This window comes from Mustela nivalis (assembly GCF_964662115.1).
Source record: "Mustela nivalis genome assembly, chromosome: 14".
Classification (NCBI taxonomy): domain Eukaryota; kingdom Metazoa; phylum Chordata; class Mammalia; order Carnivora; family Mustelidae; genus Mustela; species Mustela nivalis.
The window spans coordinates 45,629,833-45,656,362 of NC_139033.1; the positions used below are offsets into that span (position 1 = coordinate 45,629,833).

At 38.7% G+C, this 26,530-nt stretch overlaps 1 protein-coding gene across 3 annotated transcripts in view; it reads left to right on the top strand.

Moving 5' to 3' along the window:
- Positions 1-26,530, top strand: part of SKOR2 (SKI family transcriptional corepressor 2) — a 52,626-nt gene that overhangs the window by 19,649 nt on the left and 6,447 nt on the right. For all 3 annotated transcript variants that reach the window (XM_082699816.1, XM_082699814.1, XM_082699815.1), the window contains 3 exons: positions 9,305-9,370; positions 9,751-9,849; positions 19,185-19,252. In XM_082699816.1, the coding sequence (XP_082555942.1) occupies positions 9,305-9,370; positions 9,751-9,849; positions 19,185-19,252 (233 nt within the window). The remainder of the gene's footprint in view (positions 1-9,304; positions 9,371-9,750; positions 9,850-19,184; positions 19,253-26,530) is intronic.

Sequence of the window (26,530 nt, forward strand, 5' to 3'; positions counted from 1 at the left end):
TTAGTAAGTTCAGTAAAGCCTGAAAAGCCATCAGAACTCCAAGAATGGGAGACAGCATGGATAGAAACCACGGAGTCCACTGTTGTTGGATATTGAGACAGAAATACAAATGCCAAAAGGAAGTAAGGAAAAGTATAGTCAGGATCAGTGTTCACATAAAAATTCCACAGTGCCTAGAGCTTAGTGTAGTACAGTCAATCGTTATGTTGATAATAATACCTAGTCATACTATTGATATATTACTAGTCCCTTCCTCGCAATAATTAATTTGATAGAGATTCCCGGAGAAACTTGCTCCACATTGATTTTCCATATTACAATTTTATTCTCACATTATTCAGAAGAATAGGTAGGTAGTAGGTTAAGTTATATGATTATTCTGTATTGAATGGGAGTAGGTAGGACATGGAAAGGATGGCAGAGATTATTGAAATGAACAAATGTTCATTTTGTTAAATTTATCTTGGAATCTTGGGTCACAAGAATTTCATCCTTATGGTTCTTTTGCTGAGCATATGGAGATAATGTTTTAAACACCAAAAATGTTCAGGACTTTGGGTCGTTGTGGGACTTCAGCTCTCCTGTCTGACAGGGACAATTAGCTCATGGTCTTTGTATTGAAATGCGTATTTGAGAAATATCCCAGAGTGGGCACCCGCTTGACCTAAGTTTTGGTATTAATATATTTACTTGTGGTCAGACTCCAAGAAATCATTTGTTTAACAAAGCATCAAAAATCCAGAAGAGCCAATGAAATTATGAAGGCCTGTGATTAGCTGCTTTGGAGCGGTAGGAGTAGAATGCTTTATCCAGAACACCCTGCCTGTGAATGGAGGTGTATTTCTTCCCATGTGACAACTGTTAACTTCCACATCTACGTGATCGCATTCGTTAATTTATTTACTCAATGACTCCAAAAATACTTCCAAATGCCTACCCTGTGCGAGATACTTTGCTAGGCACTGGGAATTCAGAGTTAGAATCTATACTATTCTGTGCCCTCCGGTTGCTTCCAATCAAGAGAGGAAGAAAGATAAGCTGTAATGCTGTATGAGCACTATAATAATGGTCTGCAAAACATATGGTCAGATAAGGTTTATGGAAGCGTGTGTTCCTTAATCAGTGTTTAATCCAATCATTATTATTGGAAAATATCAGTATTTTATGTCAGCACACATGCAGTATAACGTAGAAGAATAAAGTGTCTTTTCAAACCACCTAATAAGTCAGGATGCAGTTTTTGATTTTGATATGAATTTTTTACTCCCATGGCCATGATAAATGCAGTTTATCAAGAAATTTCTATGTCCTTTCTTAAAACACGTAAGGATATAGACATATCTTTAAAGTATAGATACTTCAATTGTTTCCCAATACAAATTCAGTTTAGCAACAATACTTATTTCCAGTTTATTTTCTTTTTTAGCTCATCATTTTAATTAAATTTAGTTTTCCTTCAATCTTTCAGCCTCATTAGTAAGTGTTACTTTTCAGGAATCTAAAGGATGGTATTTTTTTTTTTAAGATTTTATTTATTTATTTGACAGACAAAGATCACAAGTAGGCAGAGAGGCAAGCGGAGAGAGAGGGGGAAGCAGGCTTTCCAGTGAGCAGAGAGCCCAATGCGGGGCTCAATTCCAAGACCCTGGGATCATGGCCTGAGCAAAGGCTGAGGCTTTAACCCACTGAGCCACCCAGGTGCCCCTAAAGGATGGTATCTTTAAATGATTTTTTAAGAACCTCCCTGCTAATAATCATGACCCTTACACATGGGGTATTCTATCCCTTACACAGTGGATATTCTATTTCTATATAATTAGAAGGACCAAACATGAAGTTTTTAAGCAGCCAAAACTCCTCAGTAGACTATAGAACTTTTATCCATAGGTCCTTTAAAATTAGACCCATGGCTTAAAACCAAGTAATATAGGTTAGGGGGGTTGGTAGTTTGGTCAAAATATTACCTACTGAAAAATATAAATGACAGCATTTTGCTTGCAATCCCAAAGTAAGGTTTTGCATATCCGTTTTGAATAACTTTAGTGAAGTTAAGTGATTTGAAATTGAATGCAGTGGGGTAAGCTGGTGAGACAGCTCAAAGCTACGGCAGGTCAAGGAAATCATGGAAGTGGAGTCATCCCCGATTTCAATACATTTCATTGTAGAAACGCCAGCACCATTGGACTCGAGCGTGGCTGCATCTTGTTATATGTATAGAAGTTTTAAAATCAATTTGATTTTCGCTGGTATGATTCTCTAGTGTACTTAATATGCTATGGACGGATTTCTGAGGATAGTAAGAAGCAGTTACACTTCTCATGAATATATAGCGAATGAGGCACTCTGATTTATTATTCCATTCAATCTTAGAACATGCTTATGATTTAAAAAAAAAAAAGGAAAAGAAGAAGAAAAATTCTAAGGAGTACAACTGGTGGATCTCAGTTTTAATTCTCTCACTAGGTGACTTTAGGTAAATAACGGCTTTGTGCCTCTGTTTATTCACCTGTAAAATTCGATGAAACCTCCCACCTCTGAATTACTACAGACATTTTAATGAACAATGAATTTTGAAGTTTTTCAATGTTCGTATTCAAAATTAAATTATCCCCATGTTTCAGAAATCAGTTTCCTTTTATTTATTTTTTAAAAATCTCCCTCTTCCTCATGATTTTTTAAAAATTTATGTGACATGTAAGGAGATAGAGGACAGTGAAAAATTCTCCAGACCCCCCCAAAAAAAACAAAAAACAAAAAACATGTATTAAAAGCACAGGTTTTGAAATTCCAGAAAATTCTAAGTAAATCCAAGGTGTACTAATTCAAGAAGAGATGTGTATACAAACTTGCAATAAATTTTTATTGTAAATTTTAAAGTTGTAACTCTTAGTTTGCTATTGTTTCCCTGGCATTAACCTTGTTCTTACTCCTGTTTTTCGCAAATGGAGTTAATATTAGTTCATACTGTAGCATACCTTCTCCCGTAGTATTGATTTTCTATTCTCTTCTGTTCTCTGACCTCAATGAAGTGCCAAACATCACAGGGAAGAATTTAATGTAGAATTTTTTTTTTAAGATCTTATTTATTCATTTATTTATTTGTTAGAGAGAGCACAAGCAGGCAGAGAGGCGGGCAGAGGCAGAGGGAGAAGCAGGCTCCCCGTTGAGCAAGGAGCCCAACATGGGACTCCATCCCAGGACCATGGGATCATGACCTGAGCTGAAGACAGTGGCTTAACAAACTGAGCCACCCAGGCATCCCTAATGTAGAATTTAACACCAAGAAATAAGCAGAAGTCTGTGTCCTATTGATAGAGGAGAAAATTTTTTAACCTCGTTTTCTGTGTCATTGATTTTTTTAATGCCATAATGCAAGTTTTCTTAAAAACTTCTCAAAACTGTATGTTGCGTGGCATTTTGGTGATCGTTAAATGCACCAGTTAGGCTAACTGCAGATGAACTTCGACCCCATCTGCGTTGTACCTCTAAGATCGGGTTGTTGGAGAAAGAGAAAGTAAAAAGCCCAGGAAATTGAAATTAAACCCATTTCTAAAATTAAGTTTAATGATTAGAAAGTAGTGTTTATTTGGGAGTTAAACCTGTATAAAGGCAGTTCCATTGCATAGAAGGCCAGGCCCTGGGCTGAAGCTCTTGGGAAGCGGAGAACAGAGCCTCCTGCCCAGCCCGAAGGGTGTGACTTCGCTGGTGCAAACCATAGTCTCTGCAACCGCAGCTGGTCTTCCAGGCTCCTCGCTGGCCAGAGTAACTAGGGCAGCACAGGACACCCCGCACACTGCCCCCACCCAGCCCCCGGCCAGCTCCAGAAACATCTGGATGTTTGACTGAAATCTCCACTCTTCATCCAAATGTTAGGGAGCACACGTGTCTTAGGTAGAGGCTTAGCCCCAAAACAAAATAGTTTCCTTGGCTCAATTTATTCTTCAGTATACAATTGAATGACACCATTTTTTCCACTGGGAGCATTTTCTCCAAATGTTTTCCACCAAGTGTTGTCAACAATGTCCAGTCCGGTCAGGGTCCCTAAGGAACATAAAAGCCCTTTTAGTGCTAAGCAGCTTGCTAGCCCCTGGGCAGTGGCCTGGGGCACTGCCCCTGAATGCTAGTTTCAGGCTCCAGGGAGTAGAACCCCCAGGGGAGGAAGGAAAGGAGAGAGAAGGTATTTCCATAGAAGGAATGGGTGGATGTCAGCGTTTTAACCCTTCATCCAGACGTCAGGCATTACATATTGTACCCTGCATAATTAGCAAACCCTATACACATGCAGGGTGCAGTATTGGAATGATCTTGTTTATTGAATTCAAGTTTAGTCTGAGAAGAGCAATTTATCAATTGAATCAGCTTTTTGCCCTGTCCCATGACCACCAACTGAACAGGTCATCTGACCTACTCGTTTGACTCTTAAAATTAAATAAGCTCTGAAAACATAAGGTATTTTTGCCCTTGGAGGTCACGGCACACATAAACATTAATATTTTCATGTTTTGGTTAAAATTCAGTGTTATGAATTTAGCTCCGAAAGGAATTTTCAAAATGTCAGAAAGGAACAAAAAGACAAACATCACAGACTTTCTCAGTGAACTGAAAATATCGAGTGTGCCTTCAGCTCCGGATCAGAATGTGCTTTGTGATTCATAGGGTTGAGTTCCTGCTTTAAAACCCCTTATGACAATTGAGGATTGAAAGTAACATTGCTTTGTATTTCTTTCGCAAACCAGATTGAATTAAATTAAGAGCAAACAGTATTTGTGCTCCTCCCTAAGGTAGAGGTGATAGGGTTACCTACTGGGCAAGGTCCTTCTGCCCTCAGAAAGCAGATTTTCTAGCCGGGGAGGACTAGGCTTGCCAAGTTGAAACCCCACAACATCAGGTGGTTGAATGAAGATTGGAGAGGACTGGATCAACAACACTTGCAGAAGTTGGGAAAGGCTTTATGGAAGTGCAGGGACCTGGGTGGCATTCTCGTTATGGACGGGGCACCTTGGGAAGGACAAAAACATAAGTCAGAGCCAGTGGATATGAGGACTGAAGGCCCAACTAGAGGAAAGGGTTTGTGCTTGCTGGTAGAGAAAGGTGACTTGGCTCAGCTTGACGGAACAGGGTTGTTGGAGAACCTGGATGCACTGGGGGAGGAATTTCGAGTGGATTATGCGATGTAGACCCTGGGAAACCATTGCATGGTTCTTGAGCAGAGGTGTGCCATGATATTTAAGAGAAAGTAATTACCCTCGCTCCTTGAAAGGTGGTGCTAAAGAATCTGTTGCCTGTTTTGGATTGTTCCTATCCCCACCCCACCCTGGGTATTCCATTTTCGTCCTCATTGGCTTTTCACTGCTCATGTCTGCTTTGGTGTGGCATATTCTCACATCCACCCTTGTGGCACTTCTAGTTTTCGTTTCTTTCTTTCTTTTTTTTTTTTTTTAAGATTTTATTTATTTATTTGAGAGAGAGAGAGAGAGATCACAAGTAGACAGAGTCAGGCAGAGAGAGGGGGGAAGCAGGCTCCCTGCCGAGCAGAGAGCCTGATGCGGGGCTCCATCCCAGGACCCTGAGATCATGACCTGAGCTGAAGGCAGAGGCTTAACCCACTGAGCCACCCAGGCGCCCCACACTTCTAGTTTCTGATGGTTTTGTGAGGGCAGAACCAAGGTGGGGTAGAAATTTCACCTGGAATGTGGGACCACCTGGTGCTGAGGATCCTGGAGAGACCACAGGAGCAGGAACCCTGTGGTCTCAGGCTCTGTGGCCTCCAGAGCACTCAGGAGGGGTGTGGTTTTCCCCAATGCCACACTGTGCTGCTCCTGTGTTCAGGGCAGGCAGAATTCATGAGAAGTGGTGAAGGTCACGGCCAACTGGCTCCATGAACGTGTGCTTTTAGAGTCCTGGTGTAGACATGTCCCCGAGCAACAGCTTCCAGTCACGTCAGTCCAATGGATCCATTTTATGCCCTTATCATCCATTACTCCCCAACTTTAAGCCACCCTACTCTTTTCTTTGACAGTCTGACTTAAGATATATTTAAGCCTGGCCTCTAAGAAGGATGTTCCTTCCATTTTATAATTTTCCCTCTTATAACTCTATACAATTAAGATATCTCCCTGCCTTTTTGTAACTTTTTTCCCCATAAGGAGAAATAGAGTGAGAAAGAAAGTAAGCTTTTTAATTTCTCGATAGTCTTCAAACACATTCATTAATTTTGTAAAAGTAAAATGCATTTAACCTAATGGAATATTTATAAAAATTGGAAGCTCATTGTCAAGTAAATCTCATTTATTTAATCTAGTATTAGGCTGCCTTTTTTTTTTTAAACCAGATGGAAAACATTAGCAGTAATAGTGAACAAACATATCCAGGCTCCCAGAGGTCATTTTTAACCACCATTAACAATCTGGTTTCACAGATTAGTAATATACAAAAGGCAACGGTCCAGTAAAAGATACAGAAAAGCATCTGTGCTCCTTATTTACCTAACATTTAACCATTTAAAAAAACCCTTTATAAGTGAGACATTTGAATCTTCCAGGTTCCAAATTGGCAGGTTTTACTGAGAAGTTGCCACAAAGTATCTATTTGAGATAAGACACCGCTGTAAATTATTAATAAAAGCTCCACAAAGCCGATGAAGAGAAAAAACTTAATATTATCTGTAGATTTGCTTGTGGTTCAAAGTAGTTCCCATGCACTAGCCATGTGTTTAATGGTTTCACACCTATGTCAACCTCTTCACTGTGAAGTAGAAAAGAAACACATGTTTATGTTTCATAGTTCAAATTTTAAATTTAATTATCCAACTGAAACGTAACACAAGTTAAACAGTGCACAAAATACACCAATGAATCAAGAAGGTCTATAAATGTGATTAGGACATGGCTTCCAGAGTTGCCTATTCAGAAATGGACGGTCTCATTTAATGTCCTTTCGAGTGGATTTTGGTGGAAGGGTGGTAAACTTTCCCTCTGCCCGGCAGATGGTTGCAGACATAGATGCATGCTTGTTTCTTCTCTTGCTCAGACTCAACATTGTATGTGAGTATGAAACAGCTATGCATCTAAGTGATTGGCTGAGCCCGCAGAAAACAGAAGTAAAACTGCCCATAATATGCATTTATTTTCATCTCAAAATGCCATTATTCTTGGTTTATGTATTCATGATTTATTATCAAACTTCATGTTACTCTTCTTTCAGTTCATAGTATTTTCTAGGAATCAGAGTGAAGTGTATATTTTAAATGCTTCACAGATATTTTCATTATTCTACATGGAGACGAAAGCCAAGATTTGAATGCTCAAAACCTATAGAAAGAGATCGTGTCCAAGACGAAAGTGAGAATGAGGTTTACAGATATGATCTAGATAGTAGAGAAAAGGCCTGTCATTACGGAACTGAGGGATACCTAAGATATTATTGTCATAATGATGGAAAGAGAGGGGGAAGCATCTTTTTATCACTATGCACATATGCAGGAGTATTTGCATATATGTATGTTCACATATATGTATACACACACACACATATATGTATTCACTCATTCCTGCAAATGCTTACTCCCAGAGGTTGTCAGGTAGAATGAAGAATCCCCATTTATAATATCACATTAAAAATTGTCTTGACTGTCCTTGATTGTGTAGGCCACTGCTTTGTGCAGAAATTCCATTTCCCTCTTTGTAGGAATTTTTACCTTGATAGTGAAGTCTCTCAGTATTCCTCCTAGCCATTATATTCTATTTCTTGCTGAGGAAGGGAAATGAATGAATGGTGAGGAGAGAATTGAAATGATGCATTCTGGCCTATACTATAATTTAGAATATATGACCTCATGCGGTTCCTTTCGGTAACAACTGAAAACACTTTATTGAGTACCTATGATGTGTTCAGCATTCTGCTAAGCACTGGCCATGCAGGAAACACAGAGTCCCTGTCCTCAGGTAGCGCACAGCCTGGGGTGTGTGGAAAGTGAATAAGCAGACAGCACCACGGGCACAAAGGAAGGAGCTAACCCAGGGGGTCCAGGAAGGGGGAATCCATGAAACCCAAGAGCACCTTGGTCTGTCCTCTTGCACATGAAAATGGCAAGCTTAATTATATTCGTGGGTTTTTGCAGATAGCAGGTTGAAGTTGGAAAAACAAATTCTGGTTACCTAAATGATCAGATACCTTTAGTTTATTTATGTCTTCTAGGTTACATTTGACTCAATGTATGACTGTACATAAAGCCATTTTCTTAGCGTGCCGTCATTCTAGTTAGCACAAGAACAAAATAGAGAAGAACAGCACCAGGCCTTTATCCACAGTCTAGTTTTCATTGGTTGAAGACCAAGTCCTTCCGAAACTATCATCCAAAAATAGCAAAAATAGCAACTTATTTCAAATACACCTCTGTTTTAGGCTAATTAAAAAAAAAAAAAACTATCAATTTTTAGGAAAACTCCAGGCTTATACATTCTCTCCTAAGGAGAACAAAAGCCTTGTCCTGTTTCTTTCTCACTGCCCCCAAGTTGTGATGACCCAGGAAGGCAAGAGATTTCTGCCTCCACAGCCTTGACGGTCTGCAGTTGCTGCTAGGGGCCCTCACGTCTGGAAGGAGAGGGACTCTGATCGGAATTCTTCTGGAGACAGATCTGTTAACAGTTCAATCTCCTCTTTTGCCCATGGAGCAAGCACCTGCACTGTAGAGGGTGGAGAGCAGTGGGGGGCTCCCACTTCAGGCTAGGCAGACTGCGTCCCCCCCACCCCAGCTCACACACGAGTAAATGGGGACAGCGTTTGGTTCTGAGAACTCCTGCTTTCAAGTTCTATTAACCGAGCTCCTTCATAGATATTAAAAGAAAACAAAGGGTGCCTGGGTGGCTCAGTGGGTTAAAGCCTCTGCCTTCGGCTCAGGTCATGATCCCAGGGTCCTGGGATCGAGCCCCATGTCGGGCTCTCTGCTCTGCAGGGAGCCTGCTTCCTCCTCTCTCTCTCTCTGCCTGCCTCTCTGCCTACTTGTGATCTTTGTCTGTCAAATAAATAAAATATTAAAAAAAAAAAGGGGGGGGCACCTGTGTGGCTCAGTCGGTCGAGTGTCCAACTCCCGGTTTTGGCTCAGGTCGGGCTCTCGGGGTTGTGAGATGGAGCCTGGCGTGCAGCTCAGCGCTCAGCGTAGAATCTGTTTGGGTTTCTCTCCCTCCCCCTCGTGCTCTCCCTAAAATAAATAAATAAAATATTTTTTAAAAAAAGAAAATGAAAAAGAAAACTTACAGAAAATAGATTGCACAAAACCAATATTTTTTTCTTCTTTTTTTAAAAGGTGAACACACGCAAGAGACAAATTCACCTCATTCGCTCAAGAAGGATGTTGAAAATATGGGGAAAGGTAAGGAAGAGTTTTAATTCTGTAGAACTTCTCTTAGCTTCAAAAGACCATGGAGATAATAGGAGGATATTTTCGTTCTACACCATACTTTAAGCTTGACAAGCAACATATGAATAATATATGGACCATTGGGTGGATATAATTGAGATTAATGCATACATATCAATCAATACATGACACTGTAATATAATACTTTAAAATAATATATTACATTGATTTATATTCATGGATTTCTGCACAAAATCTATCCTATGTCTATGCAACACTTTTTAAACTGGTAAAATATTTCGTCTTATAATAATAAATTGCCATATATAACAGTTCTCTGGAGAGTTATTTGTAAAGATTAGTAAAATGACTCTTCTGTTTTTCTTTATTAGAAGAACTTCAGAAGGTTTTATTTGAACAAATAGATTTACGGAGACGACTAGAACAAGAATTCCAAGTGTTAAAAGGAAATACGTCTTTCCCAGTATTCAGTAAGAAATCACTTTTATTTTATTACATTATGATACATGATGACTTTTCTATTATTAGGCTTAAAAATTGTCTCTTAAGTATGAAGTGCTTGTGTAAAATGCCATGGGGCCTTCCCGTGGCCTCTGCCTAAATGTTCAGAAATTTTAGTGTTATATATGCTTTGATATGCATATATGTTATATATGCTCACCAAAAAAATTTCTTATGAGAACATTTTGGTATTTATTGTATCGATATATGTGTATCTGTGTGTATGTATTATATGTATTTAAAATATGTAGGCAAATATATCATTAAATACGTAGATGTATTTAAATACTTTGATATTTTTAGATTATATATCTATATATAGATAGGATTTTGTGTTTATATATAAACAAAAGAATTACTCAGGTATTTTTATTCTCCAAGGTAGAAAAAACAAAGGAACAATTAATTTTTATTCTTGGATATAGCTGGAGAGATTCCTGGTGCTTGAAATGTGTATAAAGATGAAGATTTAAAATGTAACAATTCAGTACACATGTATTTCTTTTATTGACTGAGATTAGTATAATTTAGCAGTTTTGGATTCTCCATATTTAATGTTAAAATTCCATCCAAATTTGGTGGCAGATACGGTAGCATAAAAACAGTTGGTTCTATTCCCAGAGTCCTAGAATTTAGTGCTAGGTGTCCGCATTTCTAAAATTCACCAACCTTGGGCTGGGTCACATTTGGACAAAGATGTCACAGTGGTATATTTTAAAACTTTTTGGAGTGTCCTGTTCTGTTTGGTCCTGTTCTTTTTCTTCACTCCAGAGAAAGGATAGTGGGAAAGAAATCAGTATGTAAACCTATGCTTTGAATTCTATAAATTTAATATTAGTTTTTTCTGGGACCCATTTTAAAAATGTCAGCGTGTTATGGATCTGGGAACTACAAAACTCACATTGGCAATTCCTGTGTGAGGGCCACAGACTAGCATCTGGGAGATTTTTCAGTGCTTGTGACAATTTTAATAATAGAAGCATGGAGGTCTGCGTTCACCAGGGCTTCTCCAATGTCAGCACAACTCCAAGAGGTGCCTTCTCGGGTGGAGGCTTTGAAGAGGACTGGGTTCCTGGCACATCTCAAACTGAGTTCCACTGAACACTTAGCAGGGATGGAAACAGGATGCTTTGATGGAAGAGTGCTCTGACCACAAGGAACAGTGCGGTCTGCCAAGTTTGTGATCTCTCGGTACCCACAGGGGAGGCTCGGCGTTCACAAAGCTTCAGACTTTGGAATTTCGAGACTGCCTGCTGAGGCCTCCAGTAAGATGGAAGTGTAGAGAATGGCCTGTAGCTTGTAATAGTGTGTTAGTGTGTAATAGTGTAATAGTGTGACATTGTGGCTTCGAGAAAAAGAGAAAGAAACATTTAGAAAATATCTCTAAAATCTTACAAACCAAAGGATCCATGATTCTCTCATTTCTAAAACAGTATTTTAACACCCAGTTCTTTGCAGTAATGAGCAGACACTGAATTATTTGTTTCCTATAAGCTGATGTTTACCTCATTGTTGAATTTGCAAGTCCTTGTGTTTAAGTCCAGCAGAGTGGGCCAAAGTTCCAATGAACCACTAAAATACCCACCTAACTTCCCATAATGTCAGCGTATCCATAATTTATCCCCTTGATAAAACCTAATTAATCATTTCAAGGAATTAAGTAATTTATAAGGATTGGTACATTTTCCTTCTTAATTGCCCTGCCATACCGTAGGTATAAGTTTCTGTTAAAATACCATGGCACAACCGGCCCATTTTGATTCAGACCTTTCATTCATCCTTTTGCATTAAAGCTAATCTTCTGTGATTACCACATACATGATACACTTTAATTAAAGAACAACAACAAAATTTTCCTGTTTTTTATCTGCAGCATACTCCACTGACCAAGGAAGTGGCATGTGTGTGCCTAAGTTTGAATAATGCGTGGTTTAGACATACCACAAAGAGGCAGTTAATTTCACACCAATGAAAATAGCAAATGTGCATTACATGCTTGTTAACTAAACGTGAGAGGCCATGAGGCGGGCAGACAGACTGAGATCTGCTCAGATGGAGAGGGCAAAACGGAACTTTGTGAAGCCACATCAGAGGGAAGCATAGAGGAATCCTGGCCAGTTTCGCACAGCCATTTACTAGGAAGGGAACTCTCAGTCATGACACGTAAAGCGTAAAGCGTGGTTTAGTTAGAACCCTGAGGACCTCGGCTAAGTTATCACATGGGAGGATTAGGACCCCAGACCTGAGTTTGCTCTGGGGCTCTGCCACTTCCTGGTTTTGGGACCTTGGAAACCGTCAAATGGGCCAGATAATTCCTATCTCGTTAGAGGGCACAAGGGGTAAATGAGAGGAACTGTGCATAGCCCAGCCCGAGAGATGTGCTTGGTACTGTCAGCTAGGATGGTGGTGGTAAGGATGTAGGAGGAGGGAGAGGAGGTTATTAGCACTGAGCTCTAAAAAAGCATTTCTAAAATACGTTCAATTTCTGAATTTTTCTTAGCCTTCTTGTTGTCGTTCTTAGGGCTAATAAGGACCACAAGAATGAATTGTAGGCTTGGAGACAGTAAAGGTAAACATCAGAAGGATGGGAGAAGAGAAAGATGAGGAAGAGGGTTGGGGGGAGGAGGAAGGAGGGAGGAGGAAGAGGAGGAGAAAGCAAGTCTCCATACTTGGGAGCAGAAGTTTGGAGGAGAAAGAACAAGCAAGTGTCTCTCCTTGCTGTATATCTGGAAGTCATTCTTGCCACCAAAATCATTGAGTCCCCCTTTCCTAACAACTATGTCACTTCTTCCTCCCTTCTCTCCCAGAGCCCTATACTTTCCTTTCTTACGGCATCCATCCCTTGGCTGTAGTTTTCATCCATTTTACTTTCTTGCCACTAGCCACCGGTACCAACTCAGCCCTGAACTAGGGACCTGCCAGAGTTGCTGGAGAAGGCAACCAGTGGAGAAGGCCCTCTTTACTGCAACAGAGTATGCTGGGTCCTCTCCTATCTTCCCCAGTCCAGCCCTTTCTGCCCACTGCCATCGGCCCAGGCTTGCCAGAGCTCTACTTCTGGTTCCAACCCTTCTACCCAAGAAGCTATAGTGATCCCCTCCTGTTGATCATGTTGTATCTAATTTAACTCCTGATTGATTCTCAAAACTCTCTATAATTGGCCTGCCATGCCTCTCTGATCTTACCTCCTTACTGATCTCCAGTTATCCTACAGATCACTCTCTCCCTTTGCTTTCCACCTCTGCAGACTGTTTCTCTAGTCTGGAATGCCTCCCCTCATCTAAGTGTTCCTAATCATGTGGGACACAGTTCAAGCCACCACCTCTAGGAAGCCTCCTTGCTTTTACAGTAGGCACTCCTTCCTGATGTCCTGCAATGTTCATATCTAGCTCCACAGGTGTTTGTGCTGATTCCTCTCTGATTGTTTTGCACCTGCTACTCTCCTCTATCCCACGGCATTGTCCATAGGTTCAGGAAAGGGTGTTCTGTTGCTGCCTGCATGGCACCTGCTTTATTGTGGACACAGGACATGCTCTCAGTACATGACTGGTATCCATTCTGGTGTTCTGTTCAAAGAGATTAAAACCAACAATGAACAATGATATTGGGAAACTGAAAACAGTTGTATAAAGGAGATTAGTGAGGACTCATAAGTGGACTCACTAATAAGTGGACTTATGTGAGTGGACTCACATAAGTGGACTCACTCATAAGTGGACTCACTCATTAGTGAGTCCTTGGATTTGCATGTGACAAATTCATGGCACTTGAGAGAACTGATGGAAAGGCCAGTCAGTTATGACAGGGAAAGCCCAGTGACTGGGGCTTCGAGAAATACTTCCTTGGTAGATTTTGACTATGTCATCATTTTAGATTCTTATAAAGAGCTACTCTTCCATATTACTGTTAAGGTTACTTTTATTAAAAACAAACTATATTTCATCTACTTGAATATGGTTGTCCCATCTTTCACCTCTGGCTGTTACTGCAATCATTCTACATTGAGTCGTTTCCTCTTTTTTTTTTTTTTTTTTTTTTTTGCATCATCCTCCAGAGAGGGGACAGTGGGGAATTCTAAAACACAGTATGGATGAAAAGGTCCAACAGTTGTCAAAAGTAGTGATAAAAAAATGAACACAATGTAAACAAAGAAAGTGCTAAAGCCTATTCCTTGATGAGTGGAATCTAGTGGGTAGACCAGATGTACCATACGGATTTTCTTCTTTTTGGTCCTGGGAATGTAGGTTGCATAGTTTTTATTGCTGTTTGTAAACACTGTGCTTTCAAACTGTCTGTGTTTGCAGAGCACGGTGCTTGCTACTATGTTGGCTGGCACATGGCACGTAGGTACTTTCCTCTGCTACCTCCTTTTATATAATCGTTTTCCAGAAATAGTTGGGTTTTAAGTGAGTCTCATTAGAGAAACTGGCTTAATGATTTTTTTTTCCTCTCCACTTAAATTGTGCCTTCATCAACCTTTAAAACATAATAGAAATTTTAGGGTTTTTTTTCCCATTTGCCAATTAATAATATTTATATCTCAAAACTTATACACATGCCTGATATAGGAAACTGTAAACATACAGAAATACAAAGAAAAAGAAAGAGAAATCACCCATAATCTTGTCACCTGGAGATAACCAATGGTAACATTTTGGAGTTTCAGCTTTTTAAATGCATATTGAATCATTTTTTTAAAAATGAAATGAAATATTATATACCCCATTTTTTTACCCTCCTGTTTTTCACTTAACATGAGCCTCTTTCCATTACTACAGAGTGGTCATAGAGGTACTTTCTTTTTAAAATGTTTTTAATTGAATTTAATTGACACACAATGTTATATTAGTTTCAGGTGTACAATGTAGTCATTCAGCATCTCTGTAAGTTGTGCTCCCCTCACCACAAGTGTAGCTAACATCTGTCACCGTACAACCTAGTACAATACCATAGATGATATTCTCTATACTGTGCCTTTTATCCCCATGACTTAATCATTCCATGATGGGAAGCCTATAACTCCCATTCCCCTTCCCCCATTTTGCCCATCCTCTCATCCCCTTTTCCTCTGGCAACTGGTAGTTCATTTTCTGTATTTATAGGTCTGATTCTTCTTTTTGTTTTACTCATTTATTTTTTAGAATCCACATATGAGTGAAATCATATGGTATTTGTCTTTCTCTGAATTATTTCACTTAGCATATAGTATCCTTTGGGTCTGTCCATGTTGTCCCAAATGGAGAAAGAAAGAAAGAAAGAAAGAAAGAAATTTTTTTTAACCCTTCATCCTTTTAATGGCTGTATAATATTCCATTGTGTTTATCTATACCACATCTTCTTTATCTGTTTATCTATTAATAGACCCTTAGGTTGCTTTTGTATATTGACTATTGTACATAATGCTGCAGTAAACATAGAGGTACATATATCTTTTCAAATAAGTGTTTTTGTTTTCTTTGGGTAAATACCCAGTAGTGGAATTATTGGATTATATGATATTTCTATTTTTAATTTTTTGAGGAACCTCCATACTGTTTCCTACACTGGATGCACAGCTTTACATTTCCATGAATAGTACACAAAGATTCTTTTATCTCTACATCCTCACCAACATTGTTTGTTTCTTGTGTCTTTCATTTTACCCATTCTGACAGGGGTAAGGTATAACCAGATCTCATGGCAGTTTTGATTTGCATTTCTCTGATGATGGGTGATACTTAGAATTTTTTTCATGTGTCTGTTGTCCATCTGGATATCTTCTTTGGGAAAAAAAATGTCTATTTAGGTAAAAATTTTCTCCCATTGAGTATGTTGCCTTTTGGTTTTGTAGACAGTTTCCGTCACTGTGCAAAAGCTTTTTATTTTGATGTAGTCCCAATAGTTTATTTTTGCTTTTGTTTCCTTTGCCTGAGGAGACATATCTAGAAAAATATTTCTATGGCTGATGTCAGAGAAATTACTGCTTGATCTCTCTTATTTAGGATTTTTTATGGTTTGGAGGTCTCACATTTAGGTCTTTAATCCACTTTGAGTTTATAAATATACTTTTATGTTAGACATTAAAGTCATCAAAGTTTTAGATGGTGGACATTACTGGAACTAAATCCTTTTGTGTATCTATAATGATTCCCCTACAATAAACTCTTGAAAGGATTGCTGTGTTTAAGACTAGGAACTTCTTATAGCTCTTGGTATGTAATTTCTAGTTGCTTTGCAGAAAGATTGTACTAACTTACACTTCCATTCTTGGAACACCACATCTCACTTTTTCTTTTAATCTCTTCCAACTTAAGGAAAAATGGTAGCTCGTATTGTTTCCTTTCAATGTTAGGGACATTGAGCACTTTCCATGTCTACTTTCCAGCTGTAGGTTTTGTAAATGCCCATTATATTCTCTTGTCATATTTCTTTTAATGTGTTCTTCTTACTGATTTCTATGGACACTTTTTATACTAATATATGAAGTCTTTGTCATATTACAAATATTCTTTTGTTTATATCAATGACCTTTAGATGTTGGCCATGATCTTTTGTGTGTTGAGGGTTTGGTTTGTTTGTAGTTTATTGTCATACCAAAGTTTTAAATTTTTGTCCAATCAAATCTATCAATTTTTTCCTTTTTCGGTTTTTCTGTCTTTGATATCTGTTCCCACCCAATTTTTATAAAAATATTCACCATTTTTCTAATACTTTAATGGCTTTTTAAAAAAAATTTTACCTTAATGAACTATTTTAAATGTACAATCATAGACAAATATGCATGAATTAAGTGAGGACTAAGTATCATCATTCCAGTCTGCAGTGGAATCCCAGAGAGGTGCCGCATTCAGGTTTGGTGGGTGATGGGGTGCAGGGGTTTCCTCTACCCTTTTTGCTTCAACCAACTGAGCCACTTGCTCTTCCTTATGCCTCTTGCCATGTCTTTGTTTAAAATACTGTTCTCTACATCTCTGCTTAAGCATTTCTAGCCCCTTAACTCCCCTTGACCCTTGCATTGTGCCATGTACTTACCCCTATTACAATACCTCTCATATCAAATTCAGAGGTGAGACCAGGGAATGGGTCTTTTTAAAAAATATATAAAAGGCAAAACTATGGAGACAATGAATGATCAATGGTTGCTAGGGGTTGATGGAGGAAAGGCATGAATAGGCAAAGCACAGAGGATTTAGGGCAGTGAAAATACTCGTATTTTCTCTGATATTATACTGGTAGATATTCTGATCTTATAATGGTAAATATATGCCATTGTATATTTGTTTAAATCCATAGAATATACAATACCAGCAATGAACCCTAAGGTAAACTAAGGACTTTGATGATTATGTGTCACTGTAGGTTCATCCGTTGTAACAAATGTCCTACTCTGGTGGGGATTGTTGGTAATGAGCGAGGACATGCAGGTGTGGGGGTAGGGGATTTATGGGAAATCTCTGTATCTTCCCCTTAATTTTGTTGTGAACCTAAAACTGCTAAAAAAAAACCCCATATATATATAAATATATAGATATATAGATATACACACACACACATACACACACATATATACGTATATATGTATATACACACACATATGTAATATATATTTATATATAAACTAATTAATTAACTAATTTTAAATTAGTTCATAATTAATTAATTTATTAATAATTAATAATATTATTAGCTAATAATATTTGTATTTATGTATGAATTTATACATAAATATTATTAATGAATAATATTTAATAAGAATGTCATTAATAATTAATATCATTAATATAAATTTTAAATATTATTTATTTAATATTAATTAAATTTAATTAACTAATTTTTAAAACAGGCTTGAGGTTGGGGAAGGAATTCAAATAGTATAGAAAGGTAGAAATAAAAAATATAAAATTAAAAGGACTTTTTAATTTCTAAGTATTCATCATCTCAGGAGTGGTAAAGGATTTATTTTCTTGAAAGCACTGGGAAGCCATCACAGATTTTTCAGCAGGAGAAGGAAAGGGATTTGCGGAGGGAGGGACCAGGGGCCAACTGGTCAGTTGGGAAGCTGTTCCGGGAAGAGATGTCCATGTTGGGGAGGTGACAGTGGCAAAAGGAGTTGAGTATGGAGGCAGTCCGGGAAGGAGTCACACACCACCGACTGTAGAAGTGAAAGGAAGAGCTGAGGAAAAATGTGACAAAGTTTCTGATTTTTCCGAAGTGCTGCCCTGACAATCCACCATGGAGTCAATAGGAGATTGTGTGAGGTTCTCATGTAAAGCAGAAAATGCCAAAGCTAGCCAGCTTTGTTTGAAAACAAACAAAGGAGAAGGAAAGGGATTTGGTGGGTCCCTTTTTTTTTGGTGGGTCCATACTTTTAGAAAAGATCACCTGGAGAGGTTGCAATGGAAATTCATTTCACAATAAAAATGATAGATAATGTCCTGCAAAGATAGTTTGCAGGAGAATGTCTCTCAAAGCTCCCCCCTTCTCAGATGGAGGCAAGGTCTGTAGGAGCTCTCTTGGCCCATGAAGGACCACATAATAAGGCTGATGGAAAAGGAGGGAGAGTTCACAGGCTGGGAGAGTCAGAGTATGTTTATCAGCTTCTTGGGAGTGCAGTGAGGCAGGCCGGGGTAACAGATCCTCATCTTATCACCCAGGAGGCATGGCAAGCATGCATAAGGGTCCACATTTCCTAAGACAGTGAAAGCTCTCTACCTGTGACCTGTGCAAATGGGCAGAGGTAGAGAACATGACTGTATCAGACGTACGTGACTGTGCAAATGGGCAGAGGTAGAGAACATGACTGTATCAGACGTACGTGACTGGTGGTTTTTTTTTTTTTTTTTTAAGATTTATGTATGTGTTTGACAGAGAGCGCGTATGCCCAAGGAGGGGGAGGGGCAAAGGGAGAGAGAGAAGTAAGTATTGAGCCCAAGGACTTGGGGCTTGTAGGGCTCAAATCCAGGACCCTGGGATCATGACCTGAGCAGAAGACAGATGCTTAACCGACTGAGCCACCCAGGTGACCTGACTTGTAATTATACACGGGGGACCATCTATCTAGATGGGCTATGGGTTGCTGTGAACTATGAGATACAGACCTTACTATCTCAAAATTTGCTGCCTGTTCTGATTATGGAGCCTTGTAGCCTTCCCTTCCAACAGCCACATTATTTACTTAAAAAAAAAAAAAAAAAAGACAATCCTTTTTAAAAATATCAAAAAGGGAAAAGGGCTTCTCTGGGACCATCAGTAATATTTTTACTAAAAATACTAAAAGAAGATTTTGCAACTCTAATTAATGTCTTTCTCTATTTGTTTCTCCTACCAGATAATTTTCAAGATCAGATGAAAAGGGAACTCGCCTACCGAGAAGAAATGGTGCAACAGTTACAAATTGTAAGATGATTTCTACTTAAAAAATGTATGCCCCTTGATGAGTTTGTTTTCAAAGCATCCAATTTTCTGAAACCATTTAAATTTTTGCCGTGAAACTCTTTGGTCCACCTACCACTTACCTCTCAGCTGGTTTTGATGCTAATTACTCCAAGATTTACTTAGACACAGGATAAACAGATGTGTCAGTGAGTTTCCTGGAAATGTAACTACCTACCATGTGTTAATAGACAGATGTGTAAATTGTCTCCTTGGGTAAACCAGAGGTACCTGCCTTGTCTCCCACTGTGCAAACGTGTGAACACGGCTCTGGGATGCACTAGAAGCTCAGTGAAGGGCAATTGTCTTCTCCCTTTCTCTCCTTTTGTTACCCAGACCTAAGCCAGGCCCTCCGCTGCCAATAAACTTGGGATAAATACACTTAATCCATTAAATTTGCTTGAAGGGTGATGAAAAGAAGTAATAATTTCCAAATGAAGTGTGTTATTCACCCTCTCCTAATCATGTTGAAAAGTGGATGCAGAGATGTATTTATGTGGAATCAGGAAAGCAGGAAGGTGCCTGGCAAATACATGTAGTGGGGCATTTTCTTGCCTTTTTAAGGTTTTTTCATTGTGAATTCACTGCTCTTCCTCCCCATGCAAATATATTGGGTATTAATTGTTAGTGCTTTTAAAACAATATCCCATGCTCTCATGTGCATGAGTACAATGGGGACAATAATTTCTGTTCCAGATTTGTAAGGTATTTTTAGTCACTCGGATAAAGACATACACCGGTCCTTGGTGGTATTCCCGGCGTGACTATTGTAATTTGGATGGCTTGATGTTTTTGAACTGGTCGTGTTGCCCTTGTCTTGTTAAGCGTGTATCTATGCATACCTGCCTGTCTTGTCTAGAGAGCCAGATAGCTAGCTCTCTATCGGGGTAACTTGAGGAAGATAGGTATTAATGTTTTCTTTCTGCATCAGAGCAATCACGCTCGTGTTATTGGAGATTGCTGGGAGTCATTTTTAAGAAAGCCGTGGAGCTCATGAGGTTTTCCCCCGTTCTGGGAGCTCCATTAAACACTTCCACTGATTTTCATTGGCCTCAAGTACTGGGTTAACAGTCTCTGTTCTGAAAGCCACCTTAATGTTAAATGCCTTTTAAACAGGACCTTTCATCTTGTGTTGCTTTTGTTTGTATTAGTTTTGTTTGCACCTGAAGTCATAGGAGGGGGTGGAGTGTAGAAGGATTCTTCTTCATTGTTTGGTAACTAAGCCCCGAAAGAGGTTAAAAAAGAAAATGTATCTACATTCTTAGCTTTTGATACCTAGGTAATAAGAGCTATTAATTACTTGCTGTGAATGTGCTTATTGTTTTCTTTGTCCAAACGACAAATTTATTTTTTTATTAAGATTTTATTTATTTATTTAACAGAGAGAGATCACAAGTAGGCAGAGAGGCAGGCAGCGGGGAGGCGGGCAGCGGGGGTGGGGGGAGCACGCTCCCTGCTGAGCAGAGAACCCGATGCAGGGCTCTATCCCAGAACCCTGAGATCCTGACCTGAGCTGAGGGCAGAGGCTTAACCCACTGAGCCACTCAGGTGCCCCCAAATTTATTTTTTTAATATACACCCAGCGGAGGGCTCAAACTCACAACCCTGAGATCAAGAATCACATCCTGGACCAACCTAGCCAGCCAGGCATGCCAATCCAAAGAAAGAATTTAAATATAGATTTGGAGACGGGGATGTATTGATTTTATGTATCACTTTTAGGCTCTTAAAACAAAAACCGAGACACATGCGACCAAAAATTTGTGATTTCCTGGGCGGGGAGTCGAATATGGCAACACGGGCTTTAGGAAAAGGGGACTAATTATTTATTTCAGTGCCCTTGTTTAAGGTCAGTTATGTAACTTTAATGTCTTAATTCTCTTTGACATTCAATTGCTTTAGTGAAAGAGAAAATGATACTGCATCGATATAATAAGCAGACTGTATTAATAGAAGAAAAAAAAGTCTTTTGAGATAGTTGGTACCTGGAAGATATAAACTGGTATTACTAAACATTTTTATTACACTGTATCGCAAAATATTTTATCATCATATATTCATTTATCTAGACAAGTGTTATTGATTCAGATTTCTCTAGATAGTAAATGGTTCCTGGTCACAAATTAAATTCTTTGGGAGAAGCTAGAAATATTTCCCCTAGCCCTGTAGTTACCATGTAATTTTTGAAATGCACAAAAGCACATGCAGGCTGACAACAAGAAAACAGGTGAAATAGACATGATTTGCCCCTTCTGTTTCTTCTCTTGTGTTTCCTGCTATAAGACCAAGAGGGTCTTCATCTTGCCTCCAGTACCTAGCATTGGTGTCTAGCATCAAATGCCTACCAATAAACAACTGCTAAATGATTCTTCACCCAGGGATGACCCTGACTCAACTTTGATACTCTTATAGGATAGCCCTCTTAATTCTTCTCCAGATTCCCTGGCTTGCTCCTGATTTCCTCGAATTTTCTTTTGTGCTAAGAAACTATTGCTAAAATGACTAAGGAAGGCCATCTTAGTGAATTATGGGACGCACTATCCTTAGTACCCCCAGACACAAGCTGGAAGGTCTGCAAACTTCAGTTCAAGACTACTCCCATATAGTCCATTAAGTGTCAGTCTTTCAACTAAAGGAACTCATTGTAAGGTCTCACCTAGCACCCCGATGGAGATGTAGTAAGGCACAAGTACATAATCAATGTGAAATGCCCATGGAAGTCATCCGAAGCTCTGAGAGCATGAGGAATCAATTTCATGGCACACCCCTTCCCAAAGCAGAACCTCTAATAGTAGGGATTTCAAGTTCTGGTGGCTAAACAGATTTTTGTGCAAGAAGAACCTGTGTTCACCTTATACTGTCTGCTTTGAGACAGCAAACTCAAGTTTGCCTGAATGGAAATTTATCAAATCCTTTATTCAGCTTGTTTTATTTGCTGAAGTACTTAGAGGGTAATATCTTTAGAAAGTCTACCTCAAGATCTTCAAGAAGTTGCTAGGTATCACAATTATTCACTTTCTCAATATTTTTAGTTGCATGATCTAATTCATCAGTAAATATGGTTACATGTTTTGCTTCCTAGGAATAGGGCAATTCACTCAGAATTATTCGATTGTATTATATTTAAATTATTTTTTATTTAAGGTTTACGGAACATGTATTATAAAAGAGTCATTTGCCTACAGAATAGGCATTTTTTCCCTTTAAATGAAATAATATTTAAATTATTTTTTATTTAAGGTTTACGGAACATGTATTATAAAAGAGTCATTTGCCTACAGAATAGGCATTTTTTTCCCTTTAAATGAAATAAAAACCTCTCCCATCCTGCAGTCATGAAGAATTCAAATATATTAAAGCCATCATATTTTATAACAATTCCCATAGACCCACAATGCATTTATCCTATGCTGTTACACAGTGTTCTTATTCAAAAGATTATATCGAAAGCATCTTGGGTATCATTGCTATAGAAAGAAAACTTATGAATTTCTTTGGCTTCTGCATTTTTAGATTCTCTGCTGACTGTCATTTCTGCCCCACTGCTTCCTTTTTTAGTTTGTTAAATGCAAAGTAGTGATGACTATACAAATAATTGACGGTCTTTGTACACTTATAAATGAATGTGCTTTTCTCTCAATGTGAGATTTAAAGCATATGCAGTTTATTTAACACTTATACATGGGCAACGAGCTTTTTTTTAAATAGCTTAAAATTAGAGTTTATAGTACTTCACACAGTTTGTGTTAAAATCTTCCACCTCTGCCCTGGGTTATCAAATGCTTACAATGTTTTCTTTGCTAAGCCAGAGTTATTTATACAAGCAAAGAAATATATTCCTCTCACTATGAACCATATGCGAAAGTTTTAAAATTTAGCAAGGTCATGAAAATGTTAGTGTGTAGTATAGCACAGAGCGAAAAATTTCTCATTCACAGGGGGATTATGATTCTCAGAAAACTTGGTTCAATTTTGAAAACAAAAGCCATTACCCTGTACAATCAAGAAGGTGGTAAAGAAGCTAGATGCAATGTTATATATCAACGATATCTAAATTTTTTAAAATTAAAAAAAGAAGGTAAAGACATTTTACTCCATGTATAACCTTTTGATTAAGTTTTTTTCAAGGACTGAAATATGATTTACACATTATGATGCCTTGATAATTTTTTTTTCATTGCTAATTTGGCAAGAGTGTTTTTCAAGCACATGCATCTGTGTAGCAGCAACTAGTGTAGGTTTGTCGAAGACATACTCTTCTTTAGTCCTAATTCTTGCAGGACATTGTGAAACTGCAAAAGAGAGCCTGTGATAAATGGCTCCATTCAGACTGACAGCCTTCGAACTTGCTGGATTGCTACTAAGAAGCGTGTCGATGGAGAAGACATGCTAGTCTCCAAGTGCCCTCTGCTGTTTCCCCAGAACGCTGCAGTCTCATGCAGCCCGCAGAAGCTGGTCTCAAAGTTCTTCATTAAAAGCCTCAATTAAAATAATGCTCAATCAATAGATTTAGTACTAATGTTTCGTTCGCTGTGGACTTGTAAAAAAGCAATTTACAGCTTCCCGTTGGTGGGAGCACAGTGCTTCCTCGCAGGGAAAAGAACAAGGTCTTTATTGTTGCTGGAGGGGCCCTCCCTCTTTGACAAGGATGCAACTCCTCTCCATAGTGACTCTCCTTGGAGATTCTCCAGGATTCATTAGGATGGGAACCTGCTCAGACTTCTATCATCTCCACCCAGAGAGTTTTTAAAGTGTGGTCTTTGACACTTTTTTTTTTTTTAAAGGTGGATACAACAATTACTGCTTGGCACTATGTTTTTAGGAAAAAATCCTGAAGCCCGTATGGTTTTGCTTTTGTGGCTAAACATGCAGGAAAAGAAGGTCCCTGCAAGTCAGAGGACTTGATGCTGCTTTAACGTCCTCCAGCAGCAGGCAGACTTTGTCTACAGTGGGTCCTTTTCCCGTTACTGATCAATTGCCAGGCATCTTGACAAGGCAATCACGGATCCCTAGTGGTTCCCTAGTTAAGCGGCCCTATCCTCGTTCTCCTTTTGACATGTTAACCCACCAGAATGTCTGAGGTCAGGTTAATTCTTTCTTGATACAAACTAGGAAGTTATCCTTTGGTACTTTTAATAGACTAGCACCAGCTAGGTAATTAATTTAGAACTTATATAACTTTGAGGGATTTTTTTTTGGTTGTCCATGCCAAGCTTGGTGATTTTTAAGCTGGTCAAAATGAAAAGAAAGGTTTTATATGTTCTAGGACCGGATATTTACATGGAGTAATTAGCTCAAATGGAGCCTCTACAGGTCTGAGCTTCCAAGTTGAGGAGTATTTGCCGAAGTCTCTGTGAATCCACTATTGCATCTCATGGAACCCGAAGAACTGTCATTTATAGGAGGCACGATTACTTGATGTATCATAAGAAAAGAAATTTCGAACTATTATTCTAAGATATCATCAATTATAAAACATCTAATTTCAGAGATGTTAAAATTGGGGGGAATGTATTTTAAGATCAAGGAAATAGGGTAATTTCTATGAACAGTCAAGTCATGTGCTAATATAGTCTTTATCATTCATGGTTTAGGATTTAGCATTAAAAGGAAAAATGAAACAAGATGCAACCAGAGAGGGAAACAAACCATAAGAGACTTTAATCTCAGGAAACAAACTGAGGGTTGCTGGGGGTAGAGGGGAGAGATGCGATGGCTGGATGACAGACATTGGGGAGGGTGTGTGCTATGGTGAGTGCTGTGAATTTTGTAAGACTGATGAATCACAGAACTGTACCCCTGAAACTAATAATACATTATATATTAATTTTAAAAATGAATAAAATGAGGGAAATTCTAAAAAAAAAATACATGATTTTTAGCTTACAACCTTAAGCTTTTGGGTCTTTGTTTTCATTTGGTTTTTATTTCATTTTGTTTTAATAACATGAATGTGATGATGTTTGAGTGGGGGTGATTCTTCAGATTTAAATTCCCTTCTGGAGAATTGGGGCTCACATGTGGAAATGTCCTTTTTTCCCCCGCCAAGTCCTTTTTTCTTTTCCTTCTCAGTTTCCCACCTTAATGAAATGCTACAGTGTTGTTTCTGGAGGGGAAAGAAAATAGAAAGAAAAAGCAAGAAAGGGAGGGAGAGAGGAAGAGTGGGTGGGTGAGAGGGAGGAAGGAAGGAAGGAAGGAACAGGGCATTCTGACATAGATCTGAAAGCAGTGCCCTTCGGGCACTTTTCTTTGGGTTACAATGAGTAGTTTATTGGCTTTGATGAGAGAGCTCAAGGTGATGTTAACTTGTGTGGTGCCTGGGATGGAACAGACACTTTCCAAATCGTTGTGGCACTGAATCTTGGGGTCAAGGACTTTCTCTAAATGTGAGTATGGCAGAAATTACAGTGTATAGGTAATTCCTCATACCCTGAGATTTACATCATTTCTACGCCTTATCCTAAGTAATAGAATTCCATTCAAGGCTTTGTTATATCACGCATCTGAAGAGAGAGGTGATCCATGTGTTTTGGTGTATCACAACACTCACTGTGATGGAAAATGTGTGTCTCTGTTATTAGCAGGTGTAGCATGACCTAGAGTGAGAAGAAGAGGTAACCAGAGTAGGTCCCTGTGTCACTGTTCTTATCATAGTTATCCAGTTCATCTCAGCTCATGTCCTAAAATGTGAGATTGGGACTCTGAACTTTTGATGGCTCTAACTGAATGAATCATTAATTTATTACTGTTGTCTGTGGCCTTTATCAGATATGTGCCTATCAGATGTATCCATGTTGTGTTTGTCTATCAAAATAGTGAGATGATTTTGTTAGTCTTTTTTTTTTTTTTTTTTTTTGTCATTAAAACACCTCATTCAACTGGCTGGTTATTAGGACAAAATAATCCAGCCAATCTTAGACACTCACATCATCATAGACTCATAGTTCCTTCCCATTAGAAAAAGCTCATATTTGTGGATATTTATGGATGGTGGATCAGGAGAACAAAACACAAATATGCTGGAAGCGTGGAGGACAAGTATGTTTCAGTATCCAAAAACGTTGCCTAATCAGATAAAAATAATTGCATTCCCCTCACTGCTTTCACGTAACAGCCATACTTCATGTAACATCCTAGGAGGCTGGATATTCAGTTCTTTAAATGTAAAGTAGGTTCAAATCTTTAGAGTCCTGAGTTTAGCCTTATCATGAAGAAGATAAGTCACATAACGATAGACTACCT